Consider the following 19,102-nt stretch of genomic DNA (forward strand, 5'->3'; position numbering starts at 1 on the left):
GCCCGAGAGGACAAGATGCGCCTTGCTGCTTGTACCCCCCCTTCTGATGCGTTGTCGGTGGTTGAGTGAGCTCAGGTCGCGATGGTATGCTGGTCACTTTTTTTTTTCACTGCGCTGTTCGTCCTTGGCTGCTGCAGCTCGCCCAATCTCTCAGCGACACAAATCCAACGGGTTGCAGGGGTGGCGATGCTGGAGCGAGCTTGAGTGAGCCTGCTGGACCCTCTGAAGCTCTGGAAGGAACACGCCTGAAGAGAGGGCGCTAGGGCCGGGAACGGAAGGCGGTGTGGCAGCTGCGGCCGCTGACCCAAGCAAGCCCAAACAGGCCATATCGGCACCCAGCAACATAAGTCATCGAACCACATTCTCACCTTCATTAGCGATTCATTGGGCCGTTGGTAACTGACATCATCCGAGCTCGGCATGTTCTCATGCGACTTATTCAGGACCTGATGTTATAAAACCCGTAGGGATGCCCGTTGATTGACTGCTTCCGTTCCTTGGGCATCGCTTCACCCCCCTCCTGATCCTTCAGCAGCATTGCCACTCGTGCTGTAACACGTCAGGGTAGGCATATCCAATACTCGACCGTACTGTACAGTATTATATTACACGCATATCCGGCCGTCCTTCTCCTGCGTCATCCCAAGGGGTCGCAACCAATCGCATCCCCAATGGGCTCCGTCTGGTCTCGCCCGACGCCTAGCGCTGCAGCCAGCAGCAGCCCGGCGTTGCCAGCTCAGCAGCGCTTCCGCGTCAACAGGGTCGCCATCGTCGGCGCGGGCCCGGCCGGCCTGGCCGCGGCCAGGTACCTCAGAGCCCAAGGCGCCGTCGACTCCATCACCGTCTTCGAGCAGCAGCACCAGGTCGGCGGCGTCTGGCTCTACAGCGGCCTCGCGCCCAAGGAGGTGCCCGTGCCGCAGCAGGATCCCTTCTGGGGGCCCGAGCCGGCGATATGGCCTGACGGGGCGGACGCTCCGGTGTTTCCCTCGCCCATGTACCAGAGGCTGCATGCGAATATCCCGGGGTCGCTGATGAGGTTTCACGACAGAGAGTTCCCAAGTGATGCGTGGGCGTTTCCTAAGAGGGAGGAGATACAGGAGTATCTGGTCCGGTATGCTGAGGATCTGAGGCATCTCATCAAGTTCTGCCACGAGGTGACACGGGTCAACTTGGAGACCCGGGATGGCAGAGACCACTGGCATGTCGAAGCAAAGTCGACGCTGGATGATGACGAGGTTGTCCGCGAGACGTATGATGCCGTTGTCGTTGCAAACGGGCATTATTCAGTGCCTTACATACCGGCCATCACAAACATACAAGAGTTCAACAGAGCACATCCCTCCATCATCACTCATTCAAAGCAGTATCGGAGAAGCGACGGCTTCAAGGGCAAGAAAGTCATCATCGTTGGCAACGGACCCTCCGGCCTGGACATCGCATACCAAATCAACCAAGTCGCCCGCAAGACGCTCCTATCCGTAAGACACGCAACGTCCCCCGAGAAACTCTCTCACATCGGATGCGAAGAGGTCCCCGAAATAGTCGAGTTTCTGCCAGACCAGCGAGGCGTTCGCTTCATAGACGGAAGCGTAGAGAGTGATATAGACGACATCGTTTTCTGCACAGGGTTCTTGTTTGGCTATCCATTCCTCCAGGATCTCAAGCACAAGATCATCACTTCTGGGCGTGGCGTTCACGGATTGTATCAGCACTTGTTTCTCATCGAGCACCCGACACTCGTCTTCCCTGCGCTCAACATGAAGTCCGTTCCGTGGCCTCTGGCAGAATCGCAAGCTGCGCTCTTCTCGGCCGTATGGGCCAACGAGCTAGAGTTGCCCTCGGATGACGAAATGTGGCGTTGGAGTAAGGAGTTGGAAGAGAGGCAAGGTGAAGCGTTGCACGTGTATCCAGCGGTGGGAGATGACGGCAGGCATATCAACGAGATGTATGACTGGGTGAAGAAGGCGAAACATGTTGGCAAGGAGCCGCCGAGATGGGATAAAGAGCTCTTTTGGGAACGGTCAATTTGTTTCGAGGCAAAGATCAAGTTTGAAGACGATGGGTGCAGAGCCAAGACGCTGGCCGAGCTTGGCTTTCACTATGAGCCTGAAAAGGAGTGATTGGCTGTATGAGAGGCGTAGAAAGGACAAGGATCTCTTGCTCAGACCCCAAAGACATATATAGCATAGAATCTATTCAGCCACAGGATAATACAATTCTGACAGAAGAACGAAATCATGCATTGTGGGGGTACTGATACAGCAAGCACGGTCTAATCGGAGGAGGGATATAGATGGCGAGAATCATCAAAAGGATGATTCCTGAAAATCACATTTGCTTATAAGACACACGCTGTTAATAGTCAAATCTCTTTTCGTTCTTTTCATTTCAAAGAGCTCAACCTTCCAGAAGCCGTTACGCCTCGATATGAAACCATGATATAAACCCTCCTCCAAGAAACCCAGTTTTTGACTTGCTGCACACCCAGAAAGTCAGAGAATTTAAGCCTGCTTCTTCTGAGCCTCCTGAGAGAAGACCTTCGCGTAGGGGTTCAGGCGCAGAAGAACCTGCTTGTTGCGCAGGGGGTTCTTCTTCTGGACGGCGGATCGTCGGGTCACGGCGTCGCCCTTGGGAGCGTTGAGGGAGCTCTGGATTTCGCTGCTGTTGATCAGACGAGTAAGGTCGGCCTGGGAAACAACGTTGGAAGGCAGGAGGAAGTCCTTCTTGTGGGCGGAGGGCACGGTGGTGCTGCCGTAGATCTCGTCAAGGGCCTGGAAGGCGGCGGAGGTCCAGATGACGAAGCGGCCCAGGTGACCACCAGGGGCAAGCTGGAGGAGGTTGAGGGCAGAGACAGGGGAGGTCTCGACACCGGGGATGTTGCGGAAGCCCTTGACGAGCTCCTTGCCGTCGACCTCGGGGTTGTAGACAACCAGGGGACCACGGCGCTGGCGGTGGCGGCGGTTACGGAGCTTGCCCTTGCCGGCACGGAGCTTCTTGGAGCCCTTGACCTTCTCGAGGTCGGCACCGGCGCCGACAGCCTTGAGGAGGGCGAGGGCGGCAGAGGTGCGGGCGACGGAGCTGCCCTCAACGAGAGCAGAGTCGACAACCAGGGGAACCTCGGGGATGGTCATGACCTGGTGGCCACGGGCGAGCAGGAGAGGGGCAGAGGCAGAAGCAGCCAGGGCGGAGCAGGTAGCATATCGCCTAGAGTTTTTGTTCCATGTTAGTTACTCCATGACCCCCACAAACACCGACAACTCGTCTGAAGAGGAAGTGACTGACTTCTGGCCCTGGTTGACCTTGACGTGCCACTTGCGCCAGATCTTGGTAGGGGCGAACATGCGACCGGATCGGCACATGTTACCAAAGGCGGCCTGACCAGCACGGTGGGTACCGGAACCAGAGACACGGGGGATACGGGCAACAGCACGACCTAGACGGAAAATCTGGTCAGTCGTCATGATTCAATGCGAATCTTGTCCCGTAATGTTGAGAGGAGCAATTCAACAATGTCCGGCGCGAGATGTGCCAGAAGAGGGAAAAATCTTCATGGCTTCCACCCCGTCCATCCAAATCAAAATGCCAACTCCCAATCCTCCCACAGCCACGTATCAAACTCACCAGTTCCCCAGGACTCGGCAGAGGTCTGGTGACCAGCCTTCTCGCTGACGGCATAAGGCTGGCGCTTGTTCTTGGCCATGCCAGTGTGCACCTGCTTCACGATATCCGGTCGGATAGGGCTGGCGAAGACGGCGGGAATGGTGTGGGTAGCTCCAGAGGGAGCACCATCTTTGCCGATGATGGAGACGGTAGGTCGCGAAGCCATTGTGAAAGGAGGACTGGGACCTGATGGTAGCAAGGAAGAAGGGTTAGTAGATTGCTCTCGAAAGGAAAAAAACGAGGTCGCAGTCCTATATCCAGGGCGTTACATACCGTGGTCGTCGGGCAGGTCGAATTTGGCGATGGGGAGGTGGAAAGTTTCTGGACCCGCGATAAATTTCACTTGAATTTTCCTTCCACCGATTTGGTGGGCGGAGACCCTAAGTGGTGGGGTACGTACCTTAGCGAGCTGATTTGTGCTTCACGTGACTGCGTGGAATCGCAAATCCAAGGGCGATTCGGAGCTATTCCTGATTGGGACATAGTCTAGGGAAGCCCTGTCGAGCCTCAATGTCGTCACAACCTTCAGCTTGTTCGTTCAAAGTGATAGTGCGTGTAAGTCGGGACTGTCATGAATTTATTCATAGTTTATCGTCATCATGTCAAGTCGTAACTATATGGTGCTTGATGCTACTCTATACAGGGCGTTATCGTAAGATGAATCTCGCTATGCATGCTCGGCGCATTTTGTACCCAAAACGAGCAAACTTGAAAACATCCACGTAAAACCAACACCAGGTGGATTACCTTGTCCGTCCACTTTCATTCCCACCTCTTCCACTCTCTGCTCAGCTTGTCAATCTGCTCGTCCCTCCGTGCGCTACTTCGATTATCCCTGACCAAGTCGAGAAACTTGGCGTGCAGGTCCTTCTCGACCTTCAATCTCTCTCGAACCTTTGCCTCCAGATACTCAGGATCCTTGTTCCTGCAAGCTCTCCTGAAGACATCCCTCATTCTAGGAGAGTAGAGCTGGCATGTGGCAATGGGAAGCTTTGTGGGCTTTGGGTAGAAGTTCTGCGCAATGACATTGTCCTCCATGCGCAGAGGTCGAACTACATCTTCGTAGCACTCCCCACAGACGGTAAATTCCGGCAGATACTCCATGACATACCAATATCCATCGCTAACGCGGCGGTCCTCGCGGCACTCGTCCAAGGTGCTCAGTCGCGTAAGCATCATGGAGAGTTCGCCGATGTCTGGCTTTCGGTTGGTCACGTAGCCCTTGTCTGACGTAGTCTCGAAAGCGTCGAAGAAGAGCACGAATTGCTTTCTCTGGGGTGTAAAATGTAGAGAGCAAACGTTCCGCGTGGGCTCACTTCGAGGATCGAGGGGGATGAAGATGCCGGTCAGATTCGGAAACAGCGTTTCCACCGTCTTCGCACACTGGTAGCATACCGCAAACTCGGGTATTGGCCGCCTGGTATAGGGGTCCTTAACGGTATACCAGGTTCGTGTTACCTTGCGATCGACGGGGCATGGATAGTTGCGAGACTCGTGCATGACGTTTGCAAGAGAGTGAAACAATTGCAGATCGGGCACTTTGTGTTTCAGCGTGAGCAGCCAGGCAATCCTATACCATGGCGATGAGCCAAAGTCGCAAGCAATTGGGCTGCCCGTGGGCCGCAGGACTGGGTGAAAGTGGGTTCGGAATTGTGTATCTGCAAAGACAGCACCGTAGCAGTCCGGACAGATGTTAAAGTCCGTCCTGGGAAGCGTGAGCCAGTCCATCTTCCCAGCTACCGGCTCCGTGCGCTTGCATTCTGGTATATTTGGAAGGTCTGATTGCCCATCACGGCCTTTGGTCTCAGAGTATCGCCGGTATGATCCAACCGTTAGGTCTGGACGCACTCCAGATTTGCTCGGGTCGAATGGAGGCGGCTGCCAAGGTTTCGCCGCCGATGAGTCTTTGGGAGTCGGTGATCTAATATATCTGTCATCTGGCGCCACCAGCTCATCGTCGACTCGAGGTATGGCGGGCATCAAGATGGATGATGATGTGCTAGACGCTTGGGAGTGTCTCACCGCGTCCCCTTCTGTCTCTGGCCAAGAAACAATTGCATCATCGTCGTCTGGATAAGGAAGGTTCAGCGTCGGAGGACTTCGGTTGCCCTGTGAGATTTTGTCACGGCTGATGGGAAAGGTTGTGGAAAGCCGGCGGTTCGGTACCCAGTCCTCTGGCGGCTCTGGGGCCACGGGCATAGTGGACATAGTAGGGGCTCGGGACGGAGAGCGGGAATGCTGACCCTTGCCGTCAAATCTGCGTGACGAGGCAACAGACACTCGGTCGTCGTCGACGATGACGGGGTCTCTTCGATAAGACGCGCTGAAACTTTCATCTCGCGGGGAGTTCTGGTCCTTGAACTTGGACGGAGATGGAGCTCTCAAGGCCTCGACGGGGGAGGGTCTATATGCCGAATAGGGCCCGTCTCTCGAGTCATCTCGAGTAGGTCGATTACCGTCGAAAGGCCGAGGCCCGTTCACGCGGTCGTTTGGCGCAGGCTTTCGGAACGGTTCGAAGCTCGAGTGTGGCCGCTCTTCCATCGAGACAGTCGCGCTTCGTCTATGATACTTGTCGCCATCCCGCCTCTCCTCATCCGCTTCCCCCAGGCTGACGCTGCTCTGGGTGGGCTGATGATAATAAGTCTTGTCTCGGCCACCCGGCCCATGCTTGGTGACCTGCGGCGAGAGATATTCTTCGCCGTACTTGCGATACGCCTGAGTAAACTCCGGGAGCGCAGCACTAGCAGCAGATTTGCTCCGATGGTGACTCGGTACCCGCTTCTCGTTCATGTCCGTCTCCAACCTAGGCAACTCTTGCCTGCTCCCCCGTCTCTCCAGCTTTGGAACAGTGCCATTCAGGCGATCGGAATCCACCTTTGCGGGCTCGTTGCTTGTCCGGCTATATGCTTCTGGTGGCGGGGACGCAGACGCCGTCTTCTGCTCCTTCTTCTTTTCTTTCTCCTGGCGAAGCTTCTCTCTGGATGCGCCATCTTCGTTCACGCTCTCTGGAGTGCTTGGCTTGGAGGATCCCGGGACAATAACGAAGCGCCGCTCAAGGTTGTACTCGTGGACCTCTAGCATGAGCGGCTGCTGGTCTATTTCTCCCCTTGACTGGGGCTCTTCTTCCGCAACAATCTCGACGCGGCCACGAAATTCCTTTGCGAGCGATTCAGCTTCATCTTCGACAGTTGGCGAGGGCAAGGACGAGCGGCGTTGATATAGGATGTCGTCGTAGTATCTGGGCGCGAGACGAGATACTGGCGGCTCAGGTGATTCGGATGAGCGCATCGAGCGCATCGCAGAATCGGTCGATGCTCTATGCAGATCAAAGCGGTCATTATCTTCGTCCAAATGAGGGCGCAGGCAGCAGTAAGCGTCAGGCCAGTACTCACGAGTAGCCATGCTTCGCCCTTGACGTGGTGAAATACCCCGTCTGGAGCATGTTCTGTATATCGAGCGAATTGCTCATGTTGGCCCTTTGCTAGACGGCCAATTCTGGATCTTCTCCCGTGGAGGAGGACTGTCGCAGGTTCTGTATGGATGCCGGAGCAGGGCGTCAATGCGACGCGCCGCAAATGGGACGGCCAGAGGCCAAAACGCAGGGACCCGTGGTCGAGCTCGACGATAATAGGCTGTACAGGATTCAATGGTACAGCAGAGGCCCGGCGTTTGAGCGCAAAACAGCCCCCTGGAATGGCCTCTGGAGGGTATGGTAAACAGTGATGCTTGTGGTAAACGACAACCTTGGGTCAGGATGTTTTTGGCAGAAAAGCCACCAGACGTCAGCGACCCAGGTTGCTGCTCTGCTTTTAGACGATCCGAGGCATCAAATGACATCGTGGTGGGTCTGGGCTGCCTTCGTCTTTAGCAGTTGGACGGCCCGCTGTGAGGGGCCCCGAGTGCTATAACCAGCCGCCTGTTTCCCTGGACCTGTGTGCCTCAACTGTGTGCCTGTGGTGGCTGTAGTGGCGCGGTTGGACTCAACTGCCCGACCAGGATTGATTGGCCCTCCAAGCCGTCGCCACTCATGCCCAACGCTTGCCCTACCCATTGAACGTTGGAAGGGCCATGAGAAGCCTGAATGGCCGTTGACGTCGATGCACTCTGCTTCTGTGAGTGCGTGGATCTTGCAAGGCTGTGTATCGGAGACTCTTGCTGGGGGTGATTGAGTGTCTCTGGTGAGCAGGGCTGGCCATTTCCCCGTATCCGATGCTGGTCAAAGACAACTCGCGATGTAGCCGATTGAGTGGCACTGATAGGTCAGTACCTAGTTGGCTCACCAGCTGCGAGTGTGTAACACAGCTAACAGCAGTGAGACTGAGACCTGCTTGATGTGAACCAACATCGCCCATATTCCCCCCATTCTCGAGCCAGCGGGTTGCCATCCACATTCTCATATGCCAAGCCAGCTACTAACAGGTACACAGCATGCCATTCGATTACCCTTCTATGGTCCATTCGTACAGAGAACTCTATCTGTGATGGCTTCTCCCAACGTTCGGGCGGTCCACTATGTATCTGTTGTGCTTCCCCGCCCGAGATTCGATTCGCCCGTGCCTTGTTAGGTGATGTCCAGGGTAGAATTGGGCTACGACATCAAGTTCATGACCGGTATTGTCTGCCTCCTTTCTTCGATATTTTGGCATTTCTTGGTCATCTCGTTGACAAGGTTTGTTTGTCAAACATCATATCGTCTTACAACCGAGTTGCCCTATCACGGCGAGGCCGCCACTTAGAGGCATACTACACACAGCTGGCATGCATACATGTAAGTACTGTAGATGCTGCGGTGGGGCTTCTTCGTGAGGCTCTGCTGGAGGCGCACTTCTGCCAGTTGAGTGTCTCCATACCAATGCAACTGCATCATACCTTGGCGCTGTAGCGGCGCTTCAGGCCTACCGAACTCGGCGAATCTCCGTAGCACCTGAAAGGAACAAGACACTTTAGACACTTCGATCAATCTTCACGACAGCTACAACTCCTTGAGAAGGATCAATACAATGTATTCATAAACTCAATCTATGTTAGTACGCCGTTATTATCGCACCACCTCATCAGACCGTAGCGCGTGAATTAAGTAGAAATATTTCGTAGAGCGGATAAAGGCCACCTTGGCCACATGCATCCAGCCCACCCCTTTAGCACCATCCCAATAGGACTCCTTGACAGGACGACGTGCGTAAAGAAGCCGGCCCCCAGAGCAATCGTTGGCCTTATTTGCCGACCCTTCGAGTCTGGTCGTGCTCAATGATTACTGCAAGAGATCCCGGATGTCCTCGTCAGACTCTTCTTCCTCGAGTCGTCGCTTCTCCTCGGCTTCCAGGAGCTTCCTGATCACCTTCCTTTGCCTGACTCGCGCCTTGGAGCCCCAGTCCGCGCTGCTTCCATCGGCGCCTTCATCAGCGTCAACATCGAACTCTGCTGAGGCGTTGAGGCCACGCAAGTCGTTGGGAGACATCTTGGCGACCGCTTCCTGGGCCTCGGCCTTTTCCTTTGCCTCCTGCTCTTCCAGCTTCTTGACGGCGAATTTGGTGGAGTACTTGATGACGTGTGGCCGAATCAGCAAGTATGTGCAGACAATCATGACGAGCCGCAGCCATGAGTGTAGTGACATGTCGGTGAAGCTCTTCTGGAGGTTGTTGGAAGCATTCTGCCCATACTGAGACAATTGGGCCACGAGTGAGCCGAATGCATTCAGTGAAGTCTGGCCGCTGCCGTCCTCCTGGTAATGGGGTGGTGATTGGGAGTCCATTGTATTGACTGCGCGTGACTTCTCGTCAACCGAATGCAAAGAAGGTGTGGTTGAGTCTGTGCTGGGGCAGCTGAGCTGAGACTTTCCGCCCTTTGAACAGGCGGATGGATTGTTGCAGCTTGGCGAATGAATCAATCTCTCCGGTGATATAAGAGACAGGCAGAAGGAGTCCAGGAGGAGGAGAAATGAGTGATTTGCGGTGTGAGTTGTTGAGTGTTGAGAGATCCAAAGGTTAAATATCCAAAGGGCGGAAGTTTTTGCTTGACACGGAAGACGGCATTTCCTGGTTGAGGACGGCGTGCCCGGACTAATTCTCCGAGGCTGCCGGTTGGCGTCTGGCGGGCCCGATTGGTCGATTGAGCGCCATGTTGGGAGGAAAGTGCATAAGGTACCTGAGGTAGAGAGAGAGGCAGGTTATGAAGCTGTTGGCATAGGTACTACCTAATTGTCAGATAGGAGGTGAGTTTGGTTCTGAAGAGGAGAAACAGTTGATGAAAGTAAATGCCATCACTTGAAGTTCTTTTATCAAGTCTCACTTCATAAGTACTTAGAGCTCCGGTGGCTTATTGGGTTCAAGAGGCAACTCTCAACGGCGAGTCTAGACTCACGTGACACCCCCCATACTTCATCGGTTCAAAGCCGTCCAATTAGCATCGCGCAAAAGATCTCGATGCTTGGGTGAGCTACTACAAAAATTTCGTCCTGCATTTGGCACCCCAGAAACGCCTGATCTGGCTGTGCATTTTTCCCCTCCCCCACCGTCAATATTTTTTCCTTCTTCCCTCTCGCCTTTTGATCTGGCATTGTGCATTTCAGAACAGCGGCGCATCATGTCGACGGCATTCAGATCAATTGCTCCGTTCCTGCGGACGGCCCGACATGGCCTCAAGGGCGGCAGCATCAACCCGCTGCAGGCTGCGCTCAAGAACAACCGCAGCGCTGCTGGTGCTCTTAACATCGCTCGCACATACGCCGTTTTCGAGCGAACCAAGCCGCACGTGAACATCGGTAAGGCGCCTTTGGTCTGAGGCTTATGGGAAGAGACTTTGTGCTGATGGAGGCTCTGTTATAGGTACTATTGGTCACGTCGATCACGGAAAGGTAAACCGAATCATCACAGCCTCTTTCACAGCCGATTAGTCCCAAGCGATGTGATACTGACTTTTCCCCTTCAGACCACCCTCTCGGCCGCCATCACCAAGCGGCAGGCTGAGAAGGGCCTGGCCAACTTCCTCGAGTATGGCGCCATTGACAAGGCCCCCGAGGAGCGAAAGCGAGGTATCACCATCTCTACCGCCCACATCGAGTACTCAACAGACAACCGCCACTACTCCCACGTCGACTGCCCTGGTCACGCCGATTACATCAAGAACATGATTACTGGTGCTGCCAACATGGACGGTGCCATCATCGTCGTCGCCGCTTCCGATGGTCAGATGCCCCAGACCCGTGAGCACTTGCTGCTTGCCCGTCAGGTCGGTGTCCAGAAGATTGTCGTCTTCGTCAACAAGGTCGATGCCATCGACGACCCCGAGATGCTTGAGCTCGTCGAGATGGAGATGCGCGAGCTTCTCAACACCTACGGCTTCGAGGGAGACGAGACCCCTGTCATCATGGGTTCCGCCCTGATGGCTCTCCAGAACCAGAAGCCCGAGATTGGTGAGCAGAAGATTGACGAGCTGCTCAAGGCCGTCGACGAGTGGATCCCCACCCCCGAGCGTGACCTCGACAAGCCCTTCCTCATGTCTGTTGAGGACGTCTTCTCCATCTCTGGCCGTGGTACCGTTGTTTCCGGACGTGTCGAGCGTGGTGTCCTCAAGCGTGATGAGGAAGTCGAGCTTGTCGGCAAGGGCGTCGAGCCCATCAAGACCAAGGTTACCGACATCGAGACCTTTAAGAAGTCCTGCGAGCAGTCCCAGGCCGGTGACAACTCTGGTCTCCTCATCCGTGGTATTCGCCGTGAGGACGTCCGCCGTGGCATGGTCGTCTGCAAGCCCGGTACCGTCAAGTCGCACAAGCAGTTCCTCGCCTCCCTCTACGTTCTCACCAAGGAGGAGGGTGGTCGCCACACTGGCTTCCACGAGCACTACCGACCTCAGCTCTACTTGCGAACCTCCGACGAGTCAGTCGACCTGACCTTCCCCGAGGGCACTCCCGATGCCTCTGGCAAGATGGTCATGCCTGGTGACAACGTTGAGATGGTCGTCACCCTGACCAACCCCAACGCCATCGAGGTTGGCCAGCGCTTCAACATCCGTGAGGGCGGCAGGACCGTGGCCACTGGTCTGGTCACCCGCATCATGCAGTAAATTTAACGACTTAAACAACCCTGGAACAGCGTGGAGTTGTTGGAATGGAAAAAAAGTAAAAGTAACGGACGGTAATCTGGGCCAGAATCATCAAAGAAATGTACATTAGAGAGTCTGGGCTGCAGGTTCCGGCGTTTGAGCCATCATTTGGGCTCGTGTATAAGTTGTAGGAGGAAGTGGGTGCACAAAATCTCCGCTTTGCTTCTTCCTTAATGTCTTGATATAGATTGTACGTTAGACAGGAGTAGGAAGCAGAAATAGAACTGCAACAAAAACAAGAAGTAAAAACCCCATTGTGATCTGCTCGACTTGACTCGTGAGAACAAAAAGCAACACAACAACACACTCTTTCGGGCGGTATGTGAGGGAGTGGTGGAAAAGGGGGTGGTCAGTTTCAATGTCCAGGCAGAACTACTCAATAAAGGAGCAATGCGGCCATGTTCATTGCAAGATCATACAACCAACTGTCACTTGCCAGACACTCTCAGAAAGATGCAACAGAAGCAGAAAAACTTTTTTTGAGTCCATGAAATTCATAGATAATCGTCTCATCATCCCCTAGCAGTAAAATGACAATGCACCAACGCGGCACCAGCACCACCAAACGCACAGCAGGACGCAGATATTATTTTTCGAATGCAATGGTATTCGTCTATTCCTCGGAGGATGTTCGTCAGACGCACGATCTTTCCTTAAAACCAAGCCATCCATTAAACTCCGGTTCCAGGCGGCCGCCCTCCGAGTGCTTTTTGTTGTGTGGCCATCGAAAAAAACGCAGCTCGCATCCGTCAAAAATCCCTTTGCCCCTCCGCGGAAAGCTTCCCCCGATACAACTCCTTTATCGGTACTAGAAGAACGAGACGTGTTAGCTGGTTGTTTCTTCGGCATCGTTCCTGTGCTCCGTCCTCCAGTTCCTTGGAAACTTGATCGTGGTTTTCCCTCTTCCATTATTTCCCTCCTCTTGGATCGTATCGGTGGTTGTTTCGGGATGCTCACCTTGTGGAAACCAATGTCCTTGGCCTTCTCACGGAAGCATTGACGGCACAGGTCGAGGTCGTACTTGCGGATCAGACCAGCCTTGTGCTTGCAGACGCGGCTATAATGAAGAAGAGAAAATCCAAGTTAGCATTCGTATTCGATGCGGCGTATCGCGGCTCGTTCCCAATGTCCTCCTTTCTTTCCTCCTTCCTTCTCTTGTAGATCGACATTCGCTTGGAGGTAATCCCCCCAAAACCCGGGGAAAGTGGGAAAATCAGGGCAGAATCAGGCTTCCATACCATTGGCGAGAGCCCTTGCCGTAGTTTCGCGGGCGCGAGTTCCAGACGCTTTCGTGGGACATGATTGCGGTTGTGGTGTTGCAGGAAGGTTGATTTCGCGAGGGCACAAGTGGGCGGAAATTTTGTGTGAATTTTGCTATGACCTATCGAACAACCGATTGGAGGGTTGTCAGCCCCGGCGAAGCGGGCCACCAAAAAGACTCCAAATCGGGCTTGGGAGATTTAGCTGCATCACGTGAAAGCTGCTGTGATGCGCTTATCTTCACGTGAGATAACTGGTCCCAAAGCGGAATGGTGACTTGATAACGAATGGCGAGGGAAAGCTCTGGTGGGGGGGCGACTTCCCTCGGTGAGGACGCCACTAACGTGCCGAGCTCCCCCCCGCCTGTGCCTGAACCAACCGCCATCCTTTAAATCAACTTGGCGCAAGCTGTCCTCTTTCTGCCCTTGATTTCAAAGCACCATTTCAGGGGACTTTGCCTTCTTTGTTACTGAGAGCGGTGATTTTTCTTGGTATATTTGGCTAAGCTGCTCATTATCAGCGGCCGTCGACCTCTGTCTGATTTGTTCCCGCTTTCTGTTGGTACCGAACCCCAATTCGGCGACATCACCAACTCCATATTGAATTTCCGCCCTATCCAAATACGTCATGGTTCTGATCAAGAGCCTCGTGCTCGCCGTCCTGGCCAGCTCGGTGGCTGCCAAGTCGGCCGTTATCGACCTGATTCCGTCCAACTTTGACAAGCTCGTGTTCGATGGAAAGCCTACGCTCGTCGAGTTCTTCGCTCCCTGGTGCGGCCACTGCAAGAACCTTGCTCCCGTGTACGAGGAGCTGGCCCAGGTGTTTGAGCATGCAAAGGACAAGGTCCAGATTGCAAAGGTCGACGCCGACTCGGAGCGAGACCTCGGAAAGCGATTCGGCATCCAGGGCTTCCCTACGCTCAAGTTCTTCGATGGCAAGAGCAAGGAGCCGCAGGAGTACAAGTCGGGCCGTGACCTTGACAGCCTGACCAAGTTCATCACTGAGAAGACTGGTGTCAAGCCCAAGAAGAAGGGTGAGCTGCCCAGCAGCGTTGTTATGCTGAACAACAAGAGCTTCCACGACACTGTCGGAGGCGACAAGAACGTGCTGGTAGCGTTCACTGCTCCTTGGTGTGGCCGTAAGTGATGCCCCGACTCCCGACTCAGTTATGGCCCATGCATACTTACTTCTTCACTAGACTGCAAGAACCTCGCTCCTACATGGGAAAAGGTTGCCAATGATTTCGCGGGTGATGAGAACGTTGTGATTGCCAAGGTCGATGCCGAGGGCGCTGACAGCAAGGCCGTCGCCGAAGAGTACGGCGTCACCGGCTACCCTACCATCTTCTTCTTCCCCGCTGGCACCAAGAAGCAGGTTGACTACCAGGGCGGCCGATCGGAGAGCGACTTTGTCAACTTCATCAACGAGAAGGCCGGCACGTTCCGCACCGAGGGAGGCGAGCTGAACGACATCGCCGGCACCGTGGCGCCGCTGGACACCATCGTGGCCAAGTTCCTTAGTGGTACCGGCCTGACCGAGGCTGCTGCTGAGATCAAGGAGGCTGTTGACCTGCTTACCGATGCTGCGGAAACCAAGTTCGCCGAGTACTACGTCCGCGTCTTCGACAAGCTGAGCAAGAATGAGAAGTTTGTCAACAAGGAGCTTGCGAGACTGCAGGGCATCCTGGCCAAGGGTGGTCTTGCCCCTGCTAAGCGGGATGAGATCCGGGTCAAGGTCAACGTCCTGCGCAAGTTTACCCCCAAGGAGGACAAGGACGAGAAAGACGAGCTGTGAGAAGCGAGCCATGGGCTGTCAACTGCGTCGAGCCGCATGAAAAAACAATGTTTGGCATGAAAACGAACGAATGAGAGAATGACCAAAGAAAGAAACAAAGTGTTACAGAAGAGGGACAGAGGAACTTGTCTCCTATCAAGCGATGAAAGCATCATGAATTGTATGAACCCTGGCTTTCGAGTCGTCAGGACAACTATACGACGAGAAAGCCCAAAAGATATCCTCTTGAAAAGGAAAGCAGAACAGAAACTCCGTGACGTATTAACCGGCTCCGACTCCCTAGACCAGCTGTGTGAAGCTCAATCTATGACATGTTGTCTGTTCCATCATGAAGACTTGGGTGCGGCGCCCGCTTCCTTGTTTTTACTTTCTACCAGTGCGGCCTCAAGATTGTCAAGCCTACGAGACATTTCGTCCACTTGCCCATTCTGTCAGCATACGATATCTTTTGCTGTGAGGTGGCTTGCGTGGCTACTTACTCTTGGCGAATATTTCAGATGAGACCCCGGCAAACTTGTTGGACAGGGAGTTCAAGAGCTCTTCGACGGCCGCTGTGACGTCTGCGCTGCTGTCCTCGTTGGCCTGACAGGTCTCGATTAGCGAACGTTGTACAAAGTTTTCAGATGACGAAAGATATCCGTAGTAGATGACAGGGCAAGATCACGGGTAGTTGATGTGATAGACTATCGTAGAGTTTTGGTATGGGTGCTGCAAGAAAGGCGGTATCGGAGGTTTGATGAAGGGACGGCATCTTCCCCAAGCTGTGATGCCATGTAATATGAAAATGGACAACGGAAAAGGGAGACATACGGGAGCTGGGTTTGAGGCGATAGAGTCACGGTTTGATGCCATGTTGGAAGAGAGGCGAGACGATGGTTGCGAGGGATGGTTGGTCCTTTGGATGCGCAGTGAGCTTGAGTCAATCACTCGAGATGTGAGCTGCGAGTTTTGCTCCCTGAAGATGTTGAGGACTCTTGATGTCGGTTATATACTCGTATCGTATATGTGATGCGTCTTACGTCGGCTTGTTTCAGCTGGAGTCTGGCTCAGCGTAAAAGGGGGGTTGAGAGACGAGTTGGAGATTTTGGCCAGAGACAAGCCACGGCAAGGAATGACAGGCTCGAGCTCCCCGTCTGTTTGCTCCCAAGGCAAAGCCGTCCAGGGACCCGAGCCGACATCAAAATAGAGGTGGGGGGGCAGGCGCTGTTACAGTGTTGGGTTTTACTGGCCAGGAGCCCTGCTGGCCCTGGAACGGGGAGGACGGGGGCGCTGTGACAGCGGCTTTCAGCGCCCCCGTAGCGGCATCGCGGCGCTGCAGGGCAGTGCAGGCGCCCCTGCAAGCTCACGTTGCATATTGACTTCGGTGGAATGTTCGCTGCCCCGCCTCCGGGCTAGTGCTTCAGAGCTCGGGTGTTTCACCTCGATTGGGGCCGGACATGGACTTCGATTCGTCAACCTGCACTCCTGAGCGTTGACGACATCAGTGGCATCTGCTTGATACCGATCGATCGATAGCCAGCATTTTGCTCCTTCTGCCACCCCCGACTGCATCCTCGCGAAATCTCGACTTTCCCAGCATCACCGCCGCCTCGAAGACCCTTCCCTGTCCTCCATCAACCGACATCGCCTCGGCGACGAGTATCATGATAGCGGCATAGCCCGATCCCGCGGCTCCAGCATGCCACTGCCGGAGCTCCCCGCATACAAGGTCGTCTTCATCATCTTCGTCCTCTGGTGGCTGCTGCCAAGCAACGACTACCAGACGCAGTCGGTTGCGCTTTCGGACCTCGTCGTCTCGCGGCTGTCGCACTACCGCGCATGTCTCGATGTGCTGAACACGACCCGCTGGGGGGACTTTGCGCCTCTGGGGGCCGATAGCAACGACAACGAGGGCACCGATGATGGCGACCATGCGAGCCCCAGATATGTCAACTTGACGGGATTTCGGGAGGAGGACAAGTTCTCTTGGCAGGATCTGGGCCGGTTCCGCCAACGTGGTCTGCAGCTCAGCCACCATGCCATGCCGGCAGTTGGCGGCGAGCAGCTCTGGGATGTGGGCGAAGGGGCGCCGGTCTGGGCAAACGCCTCTGGGGTTCTCCTTGGACAGTGGGTGCGCCGTCAGGAGTCGGAGCCGAGGACATACGACAGCTACAATCTTAGCCAGAGCGTACCGTCGATGCATTGGATCGGGGACAAGACCGAATGGGGTCGTAACGTGACCGGCGGCACAGGCAGGATCCAAGTGCGGCTGACGGGGAACGAGACGGTGACTGCATACGATCAGCTCCCCAAGACGGACGCTCCCCTTTCTGGAGGCTCGATTCGCAATGTCAAGGCTGTGGTGACGTTTGAGGATACGGAAGGGACGGGACTGAGCTGGGAAATGGTTCTCTTCGGGGCTCATTGGCCACGGCAGGGAGTCGTGATCATGACAACGACGAGCGAGAAGTTCGACGGCATCTTTGGGCTCCCGCATCTGACTCCTGGGCCGGATTATTTCCAGTCGAGCCAGCGGCTCCTGAACCAGTCCCTCGAGCAGACCATGGCTGCGAAGGAGAAGAGCATCTATTCCGACCAGAGCATACCGTGGAAGTCCAACTTTGACAACCCCCTCCACACGCGGAGTCCCTCCCCGCACTGCGAGTACGTCATGTATGTCCAGATCCACCCTCCCAGCAGACAGGACCTGGGTCTCGGGCCCGCCGTTTCCAAGGGCGAGGACGTGGCAGAGATGCTGCAGGCTATCGAGGCTGAGCTGGAATCGCCCCTCGGGGCGCCCATCAAGCATATCCCAAAGCTCCAAATGTCAGCGGTCGTCTACTCACCAGACTGCAACATCTTTCTGGAAACAAAGGGCCCCCCGGACTTCCCCGCGAGCGAGGCCGACCACCTTGTCGGCGTGAAAATCGAGGTCCAGATCAGCAGCATCAACCATTGGCTGCTGGCGTATGCGGTGCTGATGTTTGGCCAGGTCGTCTTGCTCAAGGGCCAGATCAGGGAGACGTACACACCGTCTACGCTTGCCAGAGCCAGCTTCTGGACCATCAGCATGATGCTCATTGCCGATGGCATGACGTTCACTGCGGCTGCGTCATGGGTTGCCACGGCTCATTATACCTTCTTGCCAACCCTAACCCTGACTTTTGCGTCCTTCATGTCCATGACCATAGGGGGGAGTCTACTTGCCAAGATTTACGAAGTGCAAACACCAGCGCCTCGCGCTCGCCAGACTGGGGCTCAAGCCGCCGACGGCACAAACAGCGGTTCCGCCAGTACGGCCACCTCAACGCCGCTCACTCCTGACGGCTCCGGCACAGCACCAGCAGCAGCAGCAGCCGTAACAACAACGGGGCCGATACTCCCCGGGCCGGTCACGGCCGGGCGCGGCTTAGGCGACCCTGCCGTTGCCAACCTCGATGCCGCCGCCAACATCATGGATGGCGCTTCAGCCGTGCCTGGTGTAGGCACCCCAGCTGCGTCGAGACTAGCTCCACCGCCTGCGCCAACGTTCCAATCGCTTATGGGCCGATTTCTACTCCTCGGCGCCCTCGTCATGTTCATCGGCGGCTCCTCCATAGCATGGTACATGACGGTGCGCTCGTGGTTCCTCAACATCTGCGCCTTTGTCTACCTTTCCATGTGGATCCCGCAGATACACCGCAACATCATGCGCAACTGCCGCCGGGCCCTCAAGTGGCAGTTTGTTGTCGGTCAGTCCGTCCTCCGCCTGCTCCCGCTGGCCTACTTCTGGCTCAAGCCCGATAACTTTCTCCTGACGCGGACCGAGCCGCGGGCTTTTGCCATGCTTGCTCTCTGGGTCTGGGTGCAGATCTTCGTGCTTGCCACGCAGGACGCTGTTGGGCCGAGGTTTGGGATTCCCAGGGGCTGGATGCCCGATGCGTGGGATTACCATCCCGTCCTGCGGGAGGACAACATCGAGGCTGGAGGACTGCCCATCGGGCTCGGGGCGGAAGACAGCCCGGCTCGGGATCGCAGGCGCAGCAGCGAGGACAAGGACAAGATTCGTCCTGGAGGCGGCGGCAGCACGCGGGCCATTGACTGCGCCATCTGCCGCGAGGTGCTCGAGGTGCCGTTTGTGAAGGCCGGGAAGGAGGACACGAGCGTGACGGGGGTGTTTGCCAGGAGGACGTACATGGTGACGCCGTGCCGGCACATTTTCCACACGCCTTGTTTGGAGAGCTGGATGAAGTTTCGGTTGCAGTGCCCGATATGCAGGGAAGATTTGCCTCCTATTTGAGGTTCTACTCGTATCATACACTATACATCA

At 55.4% G+C, this 19,102-nt stretch overlaps 8 protein-coding genes across 8 annotated transcripts; 4 read left to right on the forward strand and 4 right to left on the reverse strand.

Annotated features, from left to right (window-relative positions):
- Positions 1 to 671: 671 nt before the first annotated feature.
- Positions 672 to 2,120, forward strand: CCMA1212_005926 (Thiol-specific monooxygenase; the record flags this gene model as incomplete). The annotated part of the gene is made up of 1 exon (XM_073703170.1): positions 672 to 2,120. One exon carries the CDS (start codon positions 672 to 674, stop codon positions 2,118 to 2,120), a length of 1,449 nt encoding a protein of 482 aa, XP_073558340.1.
- A 381-nt stretch (positions 2,121 to 2,501) lies between these two features.
- CCMA1212_005927 (60S ribosomal protein L4-A) lies at positions 2,502 to 7,229 on the reverse strand (the record flags this gene model as incomplete). Its single annotated transcript, XM_073703171.1, has 6 exons — positions 7,053 to 7,229; positions 4,433 to 6,976; positions 3,934 to 4,040; positions 3,622 to 3,846; positions 3,283 to 3,433; positions 2,502 to 3,204 (listed from the first exon to the last, which is right to left on the reverse strand). Exons 1-6 carry the CDS (start codon positions 7,127 to 7,129, stop codon positions 2,502 to 2,504), a joined length of 3,807 nt encoding a protein of 1,268 aa, XP_073558341.1. The 5' UTR covers positions 7,130 to 7,229.
- Positions 7,230 to 8,911: 1,682 nt separating this feature from the next.
- CCMA1212_005928 (uncharacterized protein) lies at positions 8,912 to 9,412 on the reverse strand (the record flags this gene model as incomplete). Its single annotated transcript, XM_073703172.1, has 1 exon — positions 8,912 to 9,412. The coding sequence occupies one exon, from the start codon at positions 9,410 to 9,412 to the stop codon at positions 8,912 to 8,914; it is 501 nt and encodes a 166-aa protein (XP_073558342.1).
- An 816-nt stretch (positions 9,413 to 10,228) lies between these two features.
- CCMA1212_005929 (Elongation factor Tu) lies at positions 10,229 to 11,721 on the forward strand (the record flags this gene model as incomplete). The annotated part of the gene is made up of 3 exons (XM_073703173.1): positions 10,229 to 10,420; positions 10,485 to 10,513; positions 10,588 to 11,721. Exons 1-3 carry the CDS (start codon positions 10,243 to 10,245, stop codon positions 11,719 to 11,721), a joined length of 1,341 nt encoding a protein of 446 aa, XP_073558343.1. The 5' UTR covers positions 10,229 to 10,242.
- An 838-nt stretch (positions 11,722 to 12,559) lies between these two features.
- On the reverse strand, positions 12,560 to 13,160 carry CCMA1212_005930 (uncharacterized protein; the record flags this gene model as incomplete). Its single annotated transcript, XM_073703174.1, has 3 exons — positions 12,999 to 13,160; positions 12,718 to 12,817; positions 12,560 to 12,568 (listed from the first exon to the last, which is right to left on the reverse strand). Exons 1-3 carry the CDS (start codon positions 13,058 to 13,060, stop codon positions 12,560 to 12,562), a joined length of 171 nt encoding a protein of 56 aa, XP_073558605.1. The 5' UTR covers positions 13,061 to 13,160.
- A 487-nt stretch (positions 13,161 to 13,647) lies between these two features.
- CCMA1212_005931 (Protein disulfide-isomerase erp38) lies at positions 13,648 to 14,814 on the forward strand (the record flags this gene model as incomplete). The annotated part of the gene is made up of 2 exons (XM_073703175.1): positions 13,648 to 14,158; positions 14,219 to 14,814. 2 exons carry the CDS (start codon positions 13,648 to 13,650, stop codon positions 14,812 to 14,814), a joined length of 1,107 nt encoding a protein of 368 aa, XP_073558604.1.
- A 326-nt stretch (positions 14,815 to 15,140) lies between these two features.
- Positions 15,141 to 15,666, reverse strand: CCMA1212_005932 (uncharacterized protein; the record flags this gene model as incomplete). Its single annotated transcript, XM_073703176.1, has 3 exons — positions 15,141 to 15,232; positions 15,294 to 15,396; positions 15,625 to 15,666. The coding sequence occupies 3 exons, from the start codon at positions 15,664 to 15,666 to the stop codon at positions 15,141 to 15,143; spliced, it is 237 nt and encodes a 78-aa protein (XP_073558231.1).
- Positions 15,667 to 16,492: 826 nt separating this feature from the next.
- On the forward strand, positions 16,493 to 19,072 carry CCMA1212_005933 (Transmembrane E3 ubiquitin-protein ligase 1; the record flags this gene model as incomplete). The annotated part of the gene is made up of 1 exon (XM_073703177.1): positions 16,493 to 19,072. One exon carries the CDS (start codon positions 16,493 to 16,495, stop codon positions 19,070 to 19,072), a length of 2,580 nt encoding a protein of 859 aa, XP_073558603.1.
- Positions 19,073 to 19,102: the final 30 nt, after the last annotated feature.

The sequence above is a fragment of the Trichoderma ghanense genome, assembly GCF_004382785.1.
Source record: "Trichoderma ghanense strain CCMA-1212 chromosome Unknown scaffold_6, whole genome shotgun sequence".
NCBI lineage: Eukaryota > Fungi > Ascomycota > Sordariomycetes > Hypocreales > Hypocreaceae > Trichoderma > Trichoderma ghanense.